The sequence below is a fragment of the Hippocampus zosterae genome, chromosome 8 (genome assembly GCF_025434085.1).
Source record: "Hippocampus zosterae strain Florida chromosome 8, ASM2543408v3, whole genome shotgun sequence".
Taxonomy (NCBI): Eukaryota; Metazoa; Chordata; class Actinopteri; order Syngnathiformes; family Syngnathidae; genus Hippocampus; species Hippocampus zosterae.
The window spans coordinates 6,669,674-6,685,167 of record NC_067458.1 but is presented as its reverse complement, the minus strand read 5'-3'; the positions used below and the strand labels follow the sequence as shown (position 1 = coordinate 6,685,167).

At 46.2% G+C, this 15,494-nt stretch overlaps 2 protein-coding genes across 2 annotated transcripts in view; both read right to left on the bottom strand.

Moving 5' to 3' along the window:
* The window catches only part of alg6 (ALG6 alpha-1,3-glucosyltransferase), a 273,870-nt gene that overhangs the window by 193,828 nt on the left and 64,548 nt on the right, over positions 1-15,494 (bottom strand). The window lies entirely within an intron of this gene.
* pgm1 (phosphoglucomutase 1) lies at positions 303-14,960 on the bottom strand. Its single transcript, XM_052073434.1, has 11 exons — positions 14,615-14,960; positions 7,402-7,564; positions 7,159-7,302; positions 6,901-7,026; positions 6,559-6,749; positions 4,747-4,901; positions 4,510-4,625; positions 4,278-4,413; positions 2,737-2,920; positions 1,793-1,927; positions 303-859 (listed from the first exon to the last, which is right to left on the bottom strand). Exons 1-11 carry the CDS (start codon positions 14,858-14,860, stop codon positions 770-772), a joined length of 1,686 nt encoding a protein of 561 aa, XP_051929394.1. The 5' UTR covers positions 14,861-14,960; the 3' UTR covers positions 303-769.

Here is a 15,494-nt window from a genome sequence, read left to right as displayed (position 1 = left end):
TTTTGATATTCATGCTCATGGAGGTTTTATTGCACTGTAAGAGTCGTATCGTTTAGCTCAGTAAAGTATCAATAAAGTACGGTGTATGCTGTTCATTTCTACTACACTGCAAACTTTATTCAATTAAATTATGTTTTTTGTCAGGAAATAATTTGTCTTACATTGGCTCTTAAGAGTTTGCGCTGGTGTGTCGAATGAAATAGACAGCATGTTTCCACAGCATCTGTATGAGTGGGGGAAATTATCTGCAACTCCAACTGTCATATGTAGCCTAGCCCGAGTAAATCTAAACAGGACCACAATTATTGATGACCATTTAGTTTACTTTATTTTTAATGCATCACTTTGATGGTGGTTTCGTGGTTCTGGCTGGTCTGGAAGAAGAGGGGAAGGCACCAGGTCCACCAAGATGAAGGACAAGGAAGGATGAAATAACCCCCACATTTCTCATTTTCAGTTAGTTATTTGTCACAGTGTTTAGGATCAAACCGGACAACACAGTAGATCACGCTTTAAACGTTAATTCTCCTATATACTGTACACTTTTTATGACTGAAATGCTACAACATTAAAATAAACGTATCTGTGTAAGGCAGTACCATTAACAACTTTCCCTTTTTCGCAAGAATCCCACATACCAACTGAAATAACGGAAGTGTCAAACCGTGTCCTGTGTTTTGCCCAGTTCTTTTAGTATGACCAAAATGAAATACAGAGGACAAAAAGGTTATCATTGCGCATGGTGAGTGGAGGCAGTGTGGCAGAGGAATCATGTGATCACAGTGGGGCCGGTGCGTCCAGTTTTCTCATGAAGCCGTGAAACCTTCAAGGCGATGTCTACCAAGGGCGCCAACATCACCTGCACAGAGCCACCATATACACACATCCTAAATATGTGACTTTTCTTTTGGCAACCTGCACATTTGCACAACAATAAAACTGAACGAAGCATATGATTTTTGCTTCAGTTCTGGACAATGAACTCTCACCCTTTTTGGGGTGAGATTTTCGGCTTTCTGCCCCTGGCAGGGACACCCATAACAAACAGGTCCGAGCTGAGGTACCAGACAAAGCACAGCTCAAGAACCTCATAAGGTGAGAAAAACTTTTGGATCTTGTTTTTCCTCGCATTGACGTGGGTCACCGCCCAGCCCAAAAAGGTAACGTGCGTCCCCCTTCCCATGGGCTCACCCCCTGTGGGAGCCCAGGGGAAAACATCTGGGTCGCGGCCAAACGCGGGGACCTCGGCGGTCCAATTCCCGACTATGGATGCTAGCTCAATGGGTGTGGAATGTCACCTCTCTGGCAGGAAAGGTGCCTAAAATGGTATGCCAGGTTGAACGTGATCTAGTCGCGCTCAGCACCACACAAGGCTTGGGCTCTGGTACTGTACCAGAGCAAAGGGTTGGACTCTATTCCGCGCAGAACTCGCCCACGGGGAGAACCACTGAGCGGGTGTGGGCCTATGCTTATTGTGGTTTACCCTGATGGATGAGAGTGTAGCCTCCCTCCATTTTCGGCTGTGTGTGTGTGTGGGGGGGGCTCCCGATTGTTGTTTTGTGCCCATGCACCAAACAGCAGTTCGGAGTAGCCACCCTTTTTGTAGACCCCTTCTGGGGGACTTCATTGCTCATGAGGGCAATAACAACGAAACCGGGAAGGGTATCATTGAGATGACCAATATCAATAAACAGTGGTTAACACATTTGCCACACATGGCTGGAGTGACGACAAGCAGCATACAAAATGGGTGGATGGTTACTCTCGCTGATATCAACTGAAAAGTTCTGACCTGAGGGTCCTGGTAAATCTTCTGGGGGTCCTTTTCGTAGCTATCAATATACAGCCTGATGGTTGCGCCTGCACTTCCAGTGCCGCTGAGACGGAAAATAATCCGAGAACCGTCAGCAAAGATAATCCTGAGGCCCTACGAGAACAGCATAGTGAAGGACCGATCAGTGGACAAGTCCAAAAAAGGGAAATGTAACAAGTACAGTATTTACTGTATTCCTTAGGTCAGGGGCCGGCAACCCGCGGCTCCAGAGCTGCATGTGGCTCTTTAGCGTCGCCATAGCGGCTCCCTGGAGCTTTGTCAGAAATGTTTGAAAATGGAAAAATATGGGGGAGGTTTAATATATTTTTGATTTAATACGGTTTCTGTAGGAGGACAAACATGACACAAACATTTGTAATGTTTTCCAATGCTTTAAAAATGTGTAGAACAAATATTAAACGTCAATGTTTCTGTCAACGAGGATTTGCGTCATGGCCTGCGACACAAATTTCTATTAGCAGGATGCAAATGAAAACCATTTTTTAGTGGGTCTTGTCTTGCAAACAGATGCAAACAGGATGCATTGCAGGGAAAAAACATTTAATCATGAAGGCTCATTGTGTATTCGTAGCCAACTTAGTCATTTTGATAGTAGGCAAATATAGCTAATATAGATTCATTCATACATGTGTTGCCTTCAATGTAAGGCTTATATAAGGCTTTTCATTTTTTTGCGGCTCCAGACATATTTGTTTTTTGGGGTGGCTCTTTCAACATTTTGGGGTGCCGACCTCTGCTTTAGGTGAACGTAAACTGCTGAAAATAAATAAATAAAAGGCAACACTTGAAGTTACGTTGTGCTGTTTCACTGTGCCCTTTATTTATTTTTTGAGCAGTATATTTATTTCAGATTAAAAAAAAAAACATCTGACAAAGTCAGCAATTCTCTTGAGACTCCTGACCTGGTTTTTGGAAACACTCCCATCCACAGGATCTGTGTAGGCAAAGTTGTCTGCGATTGCCACCTCGTACGTTTTATCACCCGATGAGAACTTCTTCCCCACAAAGGATGGGTTGAACATTGCCGTTTCCAGGTCCTTAATCATTTGATTGGCAGCATCTGAGTCGACCTCCTCGTAATCATACCTGATCGAAAAGTTTGTGTGTACTTAAGTCAATCCATATTTCTATATCAAAACGGAAAGCATTGGTAACTTCAGTTTACACGCATAAAAACATGGTCTATCATCAGAGTTGTTGGAAAGCTGCACCCCACCTCTGAAAGACAGCTCATATTGGTTGATAACAATGCCAAAACCTGGGTTCGATCGAACCCCAGGGGTTCAGTGAAATCGTCTCAGGGGTTCGACGGAGCCTTTGCCGTGGAGGTTAAGACACACCCGACTCAAGATGTCAATTAGTTATGACACCTGCTTGGCCATCGCTGGCTGCAGATGATCACATGACATTAGTTCGCTCAGTCGTCAACGTGTGACTGTCATACAATTAAAACAAAAAAACAACAATATTTATGACATGTAAGTTAATTTACTTTTTTCAGTTTTTAATGTCTTGATTGTAAAAAAAAATCATTTTTATTTTTCACTAATGAAGGATTTGATGAACGTGCATATGAACTGGTTGGGTTCGGTACCTCCTACAAGGTTAAGAACCACTGAACTAGATAGATACTGTATTATTTAGCTCCTTGAATATTTTGGTAGCCTACAGGATAAATGTTATTTTGAACAAAACGTTAACATCACGTATTAAAGTTGTTACAGGCTGTTTGTCAATTATTCCATCCAGATCTCAGTGTTTTAATTGGCATACATGATTGTTCACTGGCAATAACATGTTAAAGCAAGCTAACCAAATATAATACTGGGAAGCTCTTTTCCTTTTTCTCCTCAAGGTGCTTTTTTGGATAACAACCCGCTTCAAACCCAAGTAGACCTTGATTAAGTTTCTCTATTTACCGGTATTTCGAAATGTGTGTTTTAATTTCATTAAATATGTTTCATTATCACTGCTGTAAACATGTGCAAAGGCTAATCACAATTGATAAAAACAAGTCCAAGTGTGCACTTTCTGGTCATGAGTATTGGGCGCTTTCATTTCACCATCGGCTATCGGCTTCAATTGTGAGTGACTGAGTCATAAAACCTTGGCCCATTCCTAACACTTAAAAGTGTGCCGTTAGCCATCAAGATATGCATACAAGCCCCCAAAAATCCATTTTCCCTGAAGTGTCATGCCACGTGCGGTGCACGGAGTGAGACAATGGCGAAATAACCAGCTCCACTACAGATTGGCTTGCGGACTGGCATTGACCTATCCAATACTCCACAGCCTTGCTCCATCCATCACATGTCGATCCACACAACAGCGACAGTTAAGGGTTCAATGTTGTTATTTGTTATTCATAAGCCAATTATAATACAATAAATATGATCAAATCAAAATAAAAACACGGTCACGTTGGTGGTCATTTTCTTCTTACCTGGTGAAGAAGTTTCTGCCAAACTTTTGCCAGTGGTCCTTCATGATCTCTTCCACGCTCTGTTTCCGACTGGCTAAGATTGACAACCATGCGAGTACTGCCCACAGGCCGTCCTTCTCCCGAATATGATCGGAGCCTGGTTGTTCAAAAAAAAGGACGGAGTGAGGCTTTTAGGTATTCTTGCAGTGTTCTACCTTTAAGAGTCTTGGGTTAAATGCATACTTTTACTTACCGGTGCCAAAGCTCTCTTCTCCACACAGTGACAGTTTTCCTGCATCCATTAAGTTCCCAAAGAATTTCCACCCTGTTGGAGTCTCATATAGTTCCATTTGCAGCGCTTTGGCCACACTAGAATAGATTATCACACACGCACACAGACACACGCACGCGCACACGCACACACACACACTAAAGCTCATAATTTGTTTTTTTTTTTTGTGCATTTGACTAAGAGTTCCGTGTTCTGTACTTGTCCAGGGCTCCACTTGTGGGCATACTGCGGGCCAGTCCCTTCACACCAGACTTCCGGAAGTACGGAATGCTGGTAATGTTGGCAGCAATAACAGCCACGGAGTCCGACGGGTTCACAAAAAATCCATGTTTGCCGAGCACCATGTTACGGTCCTGAAAGGGGGCAAGCGGCAAAGCCACAAAAGGGTCGGCAACGCCACAGAAGCAATCATTCGTCACATTCAAAGAAAAAAAACAAAAACATGAGTTATGAACCATTATCATGATCAATACAATTACTAAACACATTCTCTTCTACTGTACGTCACAAAGTTGAAATTGTCTCATTCTCTTGGTCGGGATTTACAATACAGATCAAAGTGTCCAATGCAGATTGAATGCCCATATTCATTTTTCATTGACAACGACACGGTCTATTTAAATTACAAGTGACACAAGTGTCATATGGAACACGAGGCCAAATTGCACATCAATTATTCTCCAAGTGTCTACACTGGGCAGTGACAACGCCGACATAAACAATTATGTATAAAAAATAAAAACATTAAAAATGACACCCCGTTTGGGTGGGTCTATTCCTGCAAACAGATTTAATAGAGGGTAACCCTCGACATGACCGCATTGGCCATCATCACAGTTTTTGTCTCTAGCTAACGATCGACACACTTGTAGAAGAATGAGAGCCTATTTCATGATATATGCGTTTGTTGTCGTTTAGATTTACACCAGGTGTTATCTTAAATTATTTACTTGAGTTGGTTGGGCAGATGCAGGTGTCTATATACGTCACCAATTAGTGTATTTAAATGACAGGGTATATCCGATCGGTGCATTTACGCTGTATGTGCGATACATCCGATTCCATGTGTTACTTCTAAAACACCGTATGGCATGGCATTGTGACACGAGGGGTGTTCACACGGCAACTTTTACACCGGAGAGCATAGCACCGGGGCTGCCACCCCCCGCCCCCCGTAGAGCGTTCACACGTACAAAGTTATCCCGGTGTCGCCCATGAAAACAGCTTTAACCGGACCAATTTTAACCCTGCCCAGGAGGTGGTATAAAAACTTACTCCAGAGTAAATGCTAATTTGCGGGGCGGCACTGACATAAAATGGGACGTGTGGGGTAGACTCGCTACGCGTGAGAAGAGTTGATTACCTCCGGGTATTGCATAACTTGCATCTCTCTCATCCTTTTACAGTGTCGGATAGACCACAGCATTGATTTGCCTGGAGAAGTACTGTATAAACCAAGGTTTTTTGATATGTCACAAACAAGGCGGGGAAAAGGAAGTACACTTTACGCATGCGCATGTTTTATTACCGTATTATTACGATCGTATTGCACGGCCACAGGAACTGCTGTGAATGCAAGAGGGGCTGCACCGGGGTCAACATGCTACTCTTTAGTAAGTAGCTTTATACGTGTGAATGCTCCCCAAAATTTACACCGGTGTAAGATATATCGCGACAAAATACATTGGCGCAGCACTGATGCAAATGTGTGCTGTGTGAACACCCCAATAGAACAACAACAAAAAAATGGATTTGTGTTACGTGGCTCATGCAGCTTAACGAACATGGAAGTGATACAATCTCCCACATTGAACATGTCGAACATCTCTGGGATATGTTAGTTACTGACCTACAAGAAAACAACTTTTACGGTATCGAGAAAAATCTGTTTAGAGCTGACATAATTGCTAACATAGCGTCTTAAACGCATCTCACTGGTCTTGACAAACCGTGTTCTTCAGGGACTCTTTCTACCAAATCCTTTTCCAAAAAAAAAGGATGTTTGCTTACGCCATCACCATCGAAGGCGGCTCCAAAGTCATACTCTCCGCTTTTCATGGCGTTCACCAGGTCTGCAGCATAAGTCAGGTTTGGGTCAGGATGATGCCCGCCAAAGTCCTCCTTGGGGACACAGTTGACTGCAGAGTTGGCTGGAGAACCCAGCTCCCCACACACTATCTTCTTCACATAAGGACCAACCACTGACAAAAAAGCACAAATGACAAATGTTAATCTCAATGATGTGCCAATTCATTACATTTAATGTACAGGAAACCACACAGGAAACCACATGAGACGCATCTGCAAAACATTGTTGGGATCCAATCAAAGAGATGTTGCTTTTTTTTGTACCTCCATGCATTGCGTCCAGGCGGACATTAATGTGATTGGCTTCAGAGAGAAGCTCCTTCAGTGTAGCAAAGTCAAAGATCCCCCTCAGCATATCTGCATAGGCCTCAACAGAGTCCACGATCTCCACTGAGACAAAGATGATGTAGAGCACAATGAAGAAAGGTGCAAATGTTCTCAAAATCAGGGTGTATTCTTTTTGAAAAACATGTATTCTCTTTTTCACAGCACACAAATTGTAAATGGAAAAATAAAACCTACCTATGAAAGGTTTGAAACCCTCCACATCAAAGGTCTGCTTGCCAATCTTTGACAGATCCGCTTTGAGCTCCGGGCAGATGTAATACTCCTGAAGGCTTTTGCTGATCTCAAAGATTTTGTTTGTAATACCCTCTGGAGCAGGACCTGCAGACAGTACAAACTTTCACATGACCAACTCTAGACTAAATCTAAACAATAAACCTCTAATAGTAAGATTAATAGTTGTGCTCGTTCTTTATTCACCTCCATTGGAGATGTTGAACTTGATACCAAAGTCTCCGTTGGGACCCCCCGGGTTGTGGCTGGCTGTTAGAATGATCCCACCCACTGCCTGCAGCTTGCGGATCACACAGGACACATTGGGGGTGGACATGATGCCATCCTGACCAATCACCAGGCGACCAATCTGCAAAATGAGGCAAAAATTCAAATACTAAAAAGGTGTGACACTGGTTTTAGGGATTGGCTGTAATTCTCCAATAATGGGAGTGAATGTTTGTTTGTCTATGTGTGCCCTGAAATTGGCTGGGGGCCAGTTCAGGGTGTGACGCGCCTAATGCCCAAAGTCAGCCAACATTCCCGCGGCCCTCGTGAGGAAAAAAAGCAGATTAGAAAATGGATGGTAAGTAGAGTATTGTTAAACCCTCACTACCTTTTTTTTATTATATGTGTATGCATGTGTGGGGCGGCCCGGTGGTCAGCACCTTGACCTCACACTGCAGATGTCATGGGTTCAATCCCAGCTTAAGCCTTCCCGTGTGGAGTTTGCATATTCTCCCCGTGCCTGTGTGGGTTTTCTCCGGGTAATCCGGTTTCCTTCCCACGTTCCATTCACCTGCCATGTATGTTTTGGGAATGTGGGAGCAGCCCGAAGACAACCCACACATGCACGGGGAGAACATGCAAACTCCACACAGAATGGCAGGAGCCAGAATCGAACACTGCACCTCTGCATTGTGAGGCGGACGTGCTAACCACTCTCTACCCTGCCGCCCTGTGTCTACATAAAATATCACTCTAAAAATATGGGGGGTAAAAAAAAATATATATATATAAAAAATCCACAAATAGGTGGATCTGCAGGTGCCAAAACACAGCGGAGCCCGGGGCTCCACCGTACTATGTTTTAAAAACTATAAATACCTGACACAGCGAATCATTCCACAAACGCATCTAAAAAGGACTACTTACATCTGCGATTGAAAGAAAAATGGTAAACATTTGTTGAGAAGTGTTATTAGAACACTACGATACCTTGTCTGTACTGTAATGAAAACTGAGTGATATTCTTGAGTAAAACCTGATGCAATTTCCCAACTCCGTCATTTCTTAACAAGCCACTGGTGTCACAATGGCGTTAAGTGCCATCATCTTTGTGCAACTTTGGCCATTTGTGATCACAGATCATGTTATTTTACTGTCCATGTTTTATGTTATGTACTGTTAAATTACTTTGTTATTTGATGTAAAGCGCTTTGTTACAGCTGCAGCTGTTGTGAAAGCGCTTTCTAAATCAAGCTGCATTGTCTTGTATCGTTTGTACATCCATTTGCTGTACAGCTTGTCAGTGTTGACCTCAACTAAATTAAATGAAGCAGTGTCCATTTAAACCCCCGGGTGCTGTCCAGCGGTGACAGTCAAATAGCACCGATATTCCTCCCAATGAAAATCAGTGCCGGTACACGCGTGCTACCGAGAAGGCGCAACCACCAAGCACAGATTCTTCTCTTCTCTTCTCTTTAAGAATGATAATTAATAATAATCATGAATAAGAGACATATTGTAAGCTTTTTTTTTTCCCCTCCGTGAGTCGTCACCTTACCGTGGTGGAGGGGTTTGTGTGTCCCAATGATCCTAGAAGCTAAGTTGTCTGGGGCTTTATGCCCCTGGCAGGGTCACCCATGGCAAACAGGTTCTAGGTGAGGGGCCAGACAAAGCACGGCTCAAAGACCCCAATGATGATTACGATAAATGGATCTCGGTTTCCCTTGCCCGGACGCGGGTCACCGGGGCCCCCCTCTGGAGCCAGGCCTGGAGGTGGGGCTCGTTGGCAAGCGCCTGGTGGCCGGGCCTACACCCATGGGGCCCGGCCGGGCACAGCCCGAAGAGGCAACGTGGGTCCCCCTTCCCATGGGCTCACCACCCATGAGAGGGGCCAAAGGGGTCGGGTGCAATGTGAGCTGGGCGGCAGCCAAAGGCGGGGACCCTGGCGGTCCGATCCTCGGCTGCAGAACCTAGCTCTTGGGACATGGAATGTCACCTCTCTGGCAGGGAAGGAGCCCGAGCTTGTGTGTGAGGCAGAGAATTTCCGACTGGATATAGTCGGACTTGCCTCCACACACAGCCTGGGTTCTGGTACCAGTTCTCTCGAGAGGGGTTGGACTCTCTTCCACTCTGGAGTTGCTCACGGTGAGAGGCGCAGAGCAGGTGTGGGCATACTCATTGCCCCCCGGCTCAGTGCCTGTACATTGGGGTTCACACCGGTAGACGAGAGGGTTGCCTCCCTCCGCCTTCGGGTGGGTGGACGGGTCCTGACTGTTGTTTGTGCATATGCACCAAACAGCAGCTCAGCATACCCACCCTTTTTGGAGTCCCTGGAGTGTGTGCTGGAGAGTACTCCTGCTGGGGACTCCCTTGTTCTGCTGGGGGACTTCAATGCTCACGTGGGCAATGACAGTGAGACCTGGAGGGGCGTGATTGGGAGGAACGGCCCCCCCGATCAGAACCCGAGTGGTGTTTTGTTATTGGACTTCTGTGCTCGTCACGGATTGTCCATAACGAACACCTTGTTCAAACATAAGAGTGTCCATATGTGCACTTGGCACCAGGACACCCTAGGCCGCAGTTCGATGATCGACTTTGTAGTTGTATCATCGGATTTGCGGCCGCATGTTCTGGACACTCGGGTGAAGAGAGGGGCGGAGCTGTCAACTGATCACCACCTGGTGGTGAGTAGGCTCCGATGGTGGGGGAAGATGCCGGTCCGTCCTGGCAGACCCAAACGTATTGTGAGGGTTTGTTGGGAGCGTCTGGCGGAATCCCCTGTCAGAAGGAGTTTCAACTCCCACCTCCGACAGAGCTTTTCCCGTGTTCCGGGGGAGGCGGGGGACATTGAGCCCGAGTGGACCATGTTCCGTGCCTCTATTGTTGAGGCGGCCAATCTGAGTTGTGGCCGTAAGGTGGTTGGTGCCTGTCGTGGCGGCAACCCCCGTACTCGCTGGTGGACACCAGCAGTAAGGGATGCCGTCAAGCTGAAGAAGGAGTCCTATCGAGCCTTTATGGCCTGTGGTACCCCAGAGGCAGCTGACGGGTATCGATTGGCCAATCGGGCCGCGGCTTCGGTGGTCGCCGAGGCAAAAACCCGAGCGTGGGAAGAGTTCGGTGAGGCCATGGAAGCCGACTTCCGGACGGCTTCGAGGAAATTCTGGTCCACCATCCGACGTCTCAGGAGAGGGAAGCAGTGCACCACTAACACTGTGTACAGTGGGGATGGGGCGCTGCTGACTTCGACTCGGGACGTTGTGAACCGGTGGGCAGAGTACTTCGAAGACCTCCTCAACTCCACCAACACGCCTTCCTTGGAGGAAGCAGAGCCTTGGGACTCTGAGGTGGGCTCTCCTATCTCTGTGGTTGAAGTCACCGATGTGGTTAAAAAGCTCCTCGGTGGCAAGGCCCCAGGGGTGGATGAGATCCGCCCGGAGTTCCTCAAGGCTCTGGATGTTGTGGGGCTGTCCTGGTTGACACGCCTCTGCAACATCGCGTGGACAACAGGGAGAGTGCCTCTGGATTGGCAGACCGGGGTGGTAGTGCCTCTTTTTAAAAAGGGGGACCGGAGGGTGTGTTCCAACTACAGAGGGATCACACTCCTCAGCCTCCCTGGTAAGGTCTATTCAGGGGTGCTGGAGAGGAGGGTCCGTCAGGAAGTCGAGCCTCAGATTGAGGAGGAGCAGTGTGGTTTTCGTCCCGGCCGTGGAACAGTGGACCAGCTCTACACCCTTAGCAGGGTCCTTGAGGGTATGTGGGAATTCGCCCAACCAGTCTACATGTGTTTTGTGGACTTGGAGAAGGCGTTTGACCGTGTCCCTCGGGGAGTTCTGTGGGGGGTGCTTCGTGGGTATGGGGTACCGAACCCCCTGATACGGGCTGTTCGGTCACTATACCACCGATGTCAGAGTTTGGTTCGCATTGCCGGCAGTAAGTCGGAATCGTTTCCAGTGGAGGTAGGACTCCGCCAATCTGCCCGTTGTCGCCGATTCTGTTCATAACCTTTATGGACAGAATTTCTAGGCGCAGCCGAAGCGTTGAGGGGGTCCGTTTTGGGGGCCTCAGTATTGCATCCCTGCTTTTTGCAGATGATGTGGTGCTGTTGGCTCCTTCAAACGGGGCTCTCCAACTCTCACTGGAGCGTTTCGCAGCCGAGTGTGAAGCGGTTGGGATGAAAATCAGCACCTCCAAATCTGAAACCATGGTCCTCAGTCGGAAAAGGGTGGAGTGCCCCCTCCGGGTCGGGGAGGAGATCTTACCCCAAGTGGAGGAGTTCAAGTATCTTGGGGTCTTGTTCACGAGTGGGGGTAGGAGGGAGCGGGAGATCGACAGGCGGATCGGTGCAGCGTCTGCTGTGATGCGGACGTTGTATCGGTCTGTCGTGGTGAAGAAGGAGCTGAGCCAAAAGGCGAAGCTCTCAATTTACCGGTCGATTACCGGTCGATTACCGGTCAATTTACGTCCCAACCCTCACCTATGGTCACGAGCTATGGGTCGTGACCGAAAGAACGAGATCCCGGATACAAGCGGCTGAAATGAGTTTTCTCCGCAGGGTGTCCGGGCTCTCCCTTAGAGATAAGGTGAGAAGCTCAGTCATCCGGGAGGGGCTCAGAGTCGAGCCGCTTCTCCTCCACATCGAGAGGAGCCAGATGAGGTGGCTTGGGCATCTGATTCGGATGCCTCCTGAGCGCCTCCCCGGTGAGGTGTTCCGGTCATGTCCCACCGGGAGGAGACCCCGAGGAAGACCCAGGACACGCTGGAGAGACTATGTCACCCAGCTTGCCTGGGAACGACTCGGGATCCCCCGGGGACAGCTGGAAGAAGTAGCTAGGGAGAGGGAAGTCTGGGCTTCCCTGCTAAAGCTGTTGCCCCCGCGACCCGGCCCCGGATAAGCGGTAGATGATGGATGGATGGATGGATGGATGGATGGATGCAAGCTTTTTCTTGTTACCAAACCACACATTACAGTAATTTAAACAATAGTGGAATAAATTGTAATTTTGGACTTTTGTATGGTTTCAGTCATAACGGCCCTCCAAGAGAAACGGTAACTAAAATGACAAACGTGTGAGTTTGACAACCCTGATTTAGAGATTAAGTTAGTGTTAAGCTTTCTTTAATATTTCAGAGTTATTCGTCCAGACACACAGTTCTCTTTTCCCATTTTATGTTTTCTAATGACAGACCCGAACCTTCGTTCTTTTAAATTAATATCTCTCATGGTTAGAGGTATTCAAGATAATACAAAGAGAAAAAATCAATTTTTATGTTTTGTCGACGGAAAAGTTTTTCTTTTTTCTTGCAAACAACTCACTCAGAAAGTTGTGATGTCAAATTTTGGAAAGCTCAATGGGGAAGCAAATATTACTTTAGTCATGGCACATCTCGGTCAGCAGGGGTCAGTATTTCACTTAATAAATATAAAGGAGACACAATCGAATGATTTCTTTTCGCAGGATGGTAGTTTGATTATTTTTGTAACTTAAGTAGACTACTATGCAACTATAACCTGTAATCTTTATAGTCAGAACATTGTCGCTCAATCCAGAGTAATGTTTACAAACATTTGCATTAAAGTTACCGATCTTAAAAACAAATACAATGAAGCACAGATAATAATTGGAGATGAATTTAATTATGCCCTAATGGTTAATAAGCCAAATGGTTGGAGTTTGGGGAAAACAAAAATTCAATTTATTTTTTTGGCCCTGTAAAAGCATAATAGGAAAAAGAACAGATTTTACAGCATTGCAAGAGCTGAAATCTCAGAGGCCCTCCACTCAATGAAAAGACACCCTAGTATGGATGGGATCTCTTTGGAGTTTTACATTCATTTTTGTAGAGAGAAAAAATGTTTAATGAATGCATAGGAAAAAAATGTCCACAACTATGAAAACAGGGTTCAATTTCTTTAATTCCCAAACTGAATAAAGACCATTTGTTATGAGAAAATTGGAGACCCATCACACTATAGGGCTGTTCACACGGCAAGATTTGGTCCGGTGCTACGCCGGGGCTGCCCCAGTAGAGCGTTCACACGTGCAAATTAGCTCCGGCGCAGCCCCGGAAAAGAGCTTACACCGGACCAAATTTGATCCACCTCAGGGAGGTGGTTTAAAAATTTGCTCCGGAGCAAATGCTTGTTTGTGAAGCAGCACCAGTGTAAATTTGCACGTGTGAACGCAACTGGGTTAAATTTGCTCCAGGGCAAATCCTTGTGAAGAATTTACATACAGCGAGAATGTGTTGCTTTTGCGCTCTGTCGGACTTCATGTTCATATTGACAAAAATGTTACTTGAATGTTAAACTGAATATTATGTCCGTCAAAAAAACTGGCAGACGTCACGACCCCGTATCACGCCCCCTAGTGACTAACAAGTGTCCCAGCATCTGCATTGGGGCAATGAAGCATCTTGCCACACGCCACAAGTGATGAAACGCATCTAAACTTGTTTGCACTCGCTTGTGAAACGCTCTCAATATTAAATCGAACGGGCTAGTTTTGTCATGAATGCTAAAGGTATGTATATTTGCCAACATAAAGACCATGGCAGAAAAGCGAGTCTGATGATCGGCTATATTGAACTGGCTATATAACCATTTGCTGTCTGGACAAAACCTAAGCCATATTCACACATACATGCAAGATGTTAATCTATGACAAAATTTAAAAGCCTGGGGAAACAAGAACGTCGGACGATCACCCCGACAACAAAACACCGACGAAAAGGCTGCGGTCAGACCTGCCAGCACTCGCAAAATTGAAATCAAGCCAGCCCCTCCAGAGATTCGAAATACTGTGCATTACGGTAATCTGTGATGCATTAGTTGGGGCGCTTTTATTTTGAAGGTGGCAAACGCCGCTCGCTGGCGGCAGATTACCGTAATGCACAGTATTCACGATGGCTCTGGAGCAGACTTGACTTCAATTTTTCGAGTGCACCGTAGTAAAAAAAGAACGAAACCCTACATGACATGGCTGACTGAACAAACCAGGTTACGGTGTATTGCTTGCGAGGTTGCTGACTCTTGAATGGTCTGTGAAATATGTTGCAGCAAAACCTTTCAACGTGTCGTAAAAGTTCCGACATTTACGTGTTAATCAAATGAGACGTAATTCGACAGTTAGCTATCAAACATTAGCTCATCCAAAAAGAGAACCGGTCCTACGGGGTTCATTCCTCTACTGACCCCATTGGCGGCTGCAATCTGAACGATGAGCTGAATGGCGTCTTTCATGAAGAACCTGCCGTCGCCCCCCACCACCAGAGTGGCTGTCTGGCGCTCAGCTGGCTCGATGACAGAGATAATGCTCTGGATGAAGTTCTCAGCATAATGTTCGTTCTGCTGGAACACAGTCACCCTCTTCCTCAGGCCGCTCGTTCCGGGTTTTTGGTCCGTATACGGCTTGGTCTTCGAGGTCGTTACTTTCACCATTTTACAGGCCCACCCGGGAGAGCTCTTCCTATGGTCCTCAGTGATCCGCTGTCGAGGGCGATGGGGGCGCCTGCAGTGGCAGGGGGAGGGTCCACAGTCCACGCGCACACACACATAGACACGCGCGAGACAACGCGCCCCCTGCCGGGTTTAAAGGTCAAAAATCGGAGACTTTCCAGCTGAAATGCTGCCTGCCGGAGATTTAAATGTCCACATTCACATATTTTGTGTACAAAAGCTTACTGAAATAAAATGATAACTCGATGTTCTCATTGTGTTCTCAATGTTTCAGATCATCAACTCAGTTTAAATATTAGTCAAAGATAACACAAATAAACCCAAAATGCAGTTTTTAAAGGGAGGTTTTTAGTATTAAAGGAGAAAAAAATCCAAATCTACATGGCCCTGTGTGAAAAAGTGTTTGGCCTCCCGTTACAACATAACCGTGTTTTATCATACCTGAATTCAATTTCTCGAGCCAAGCCCAGGCTTGATTACTGCCACACTTGTTCTCAAGAAATCTGGCATAAGAGTAACACCGCATTTCAGAGAAAGAACATTATACCACCAGTGAAAATGGTGGTGGTAGTGTGATGTTCTGGGGCTGTTTAGCTACTTCAGGACCTGGAAGGCT

Bases quoted from the DNA above. Each gene is read 5' to 3' on its own strand.
- pgm1 (XM_052073434.1), bottom strand. From the start codon at position 14,860: ATGGTGAAAGTAACGACCTCGAAGACCAAGCCGTATACGGACCAAAAA. The intron at 4,902-6,558 runs GTAAGCAAACAT...GCCCCCTTTCAG, and splicing joins CCGCCTTCGATGGTGATGGC to GACCGTAACATGGTGCTCGG. The intron at 4,626-4,746 runs GTACAGAACACG...AATCTATTCTAG, and splicing joins ACAAGTGGAGCCCTGGACAA to TGTGGCCAAAGCGCTGCAAA.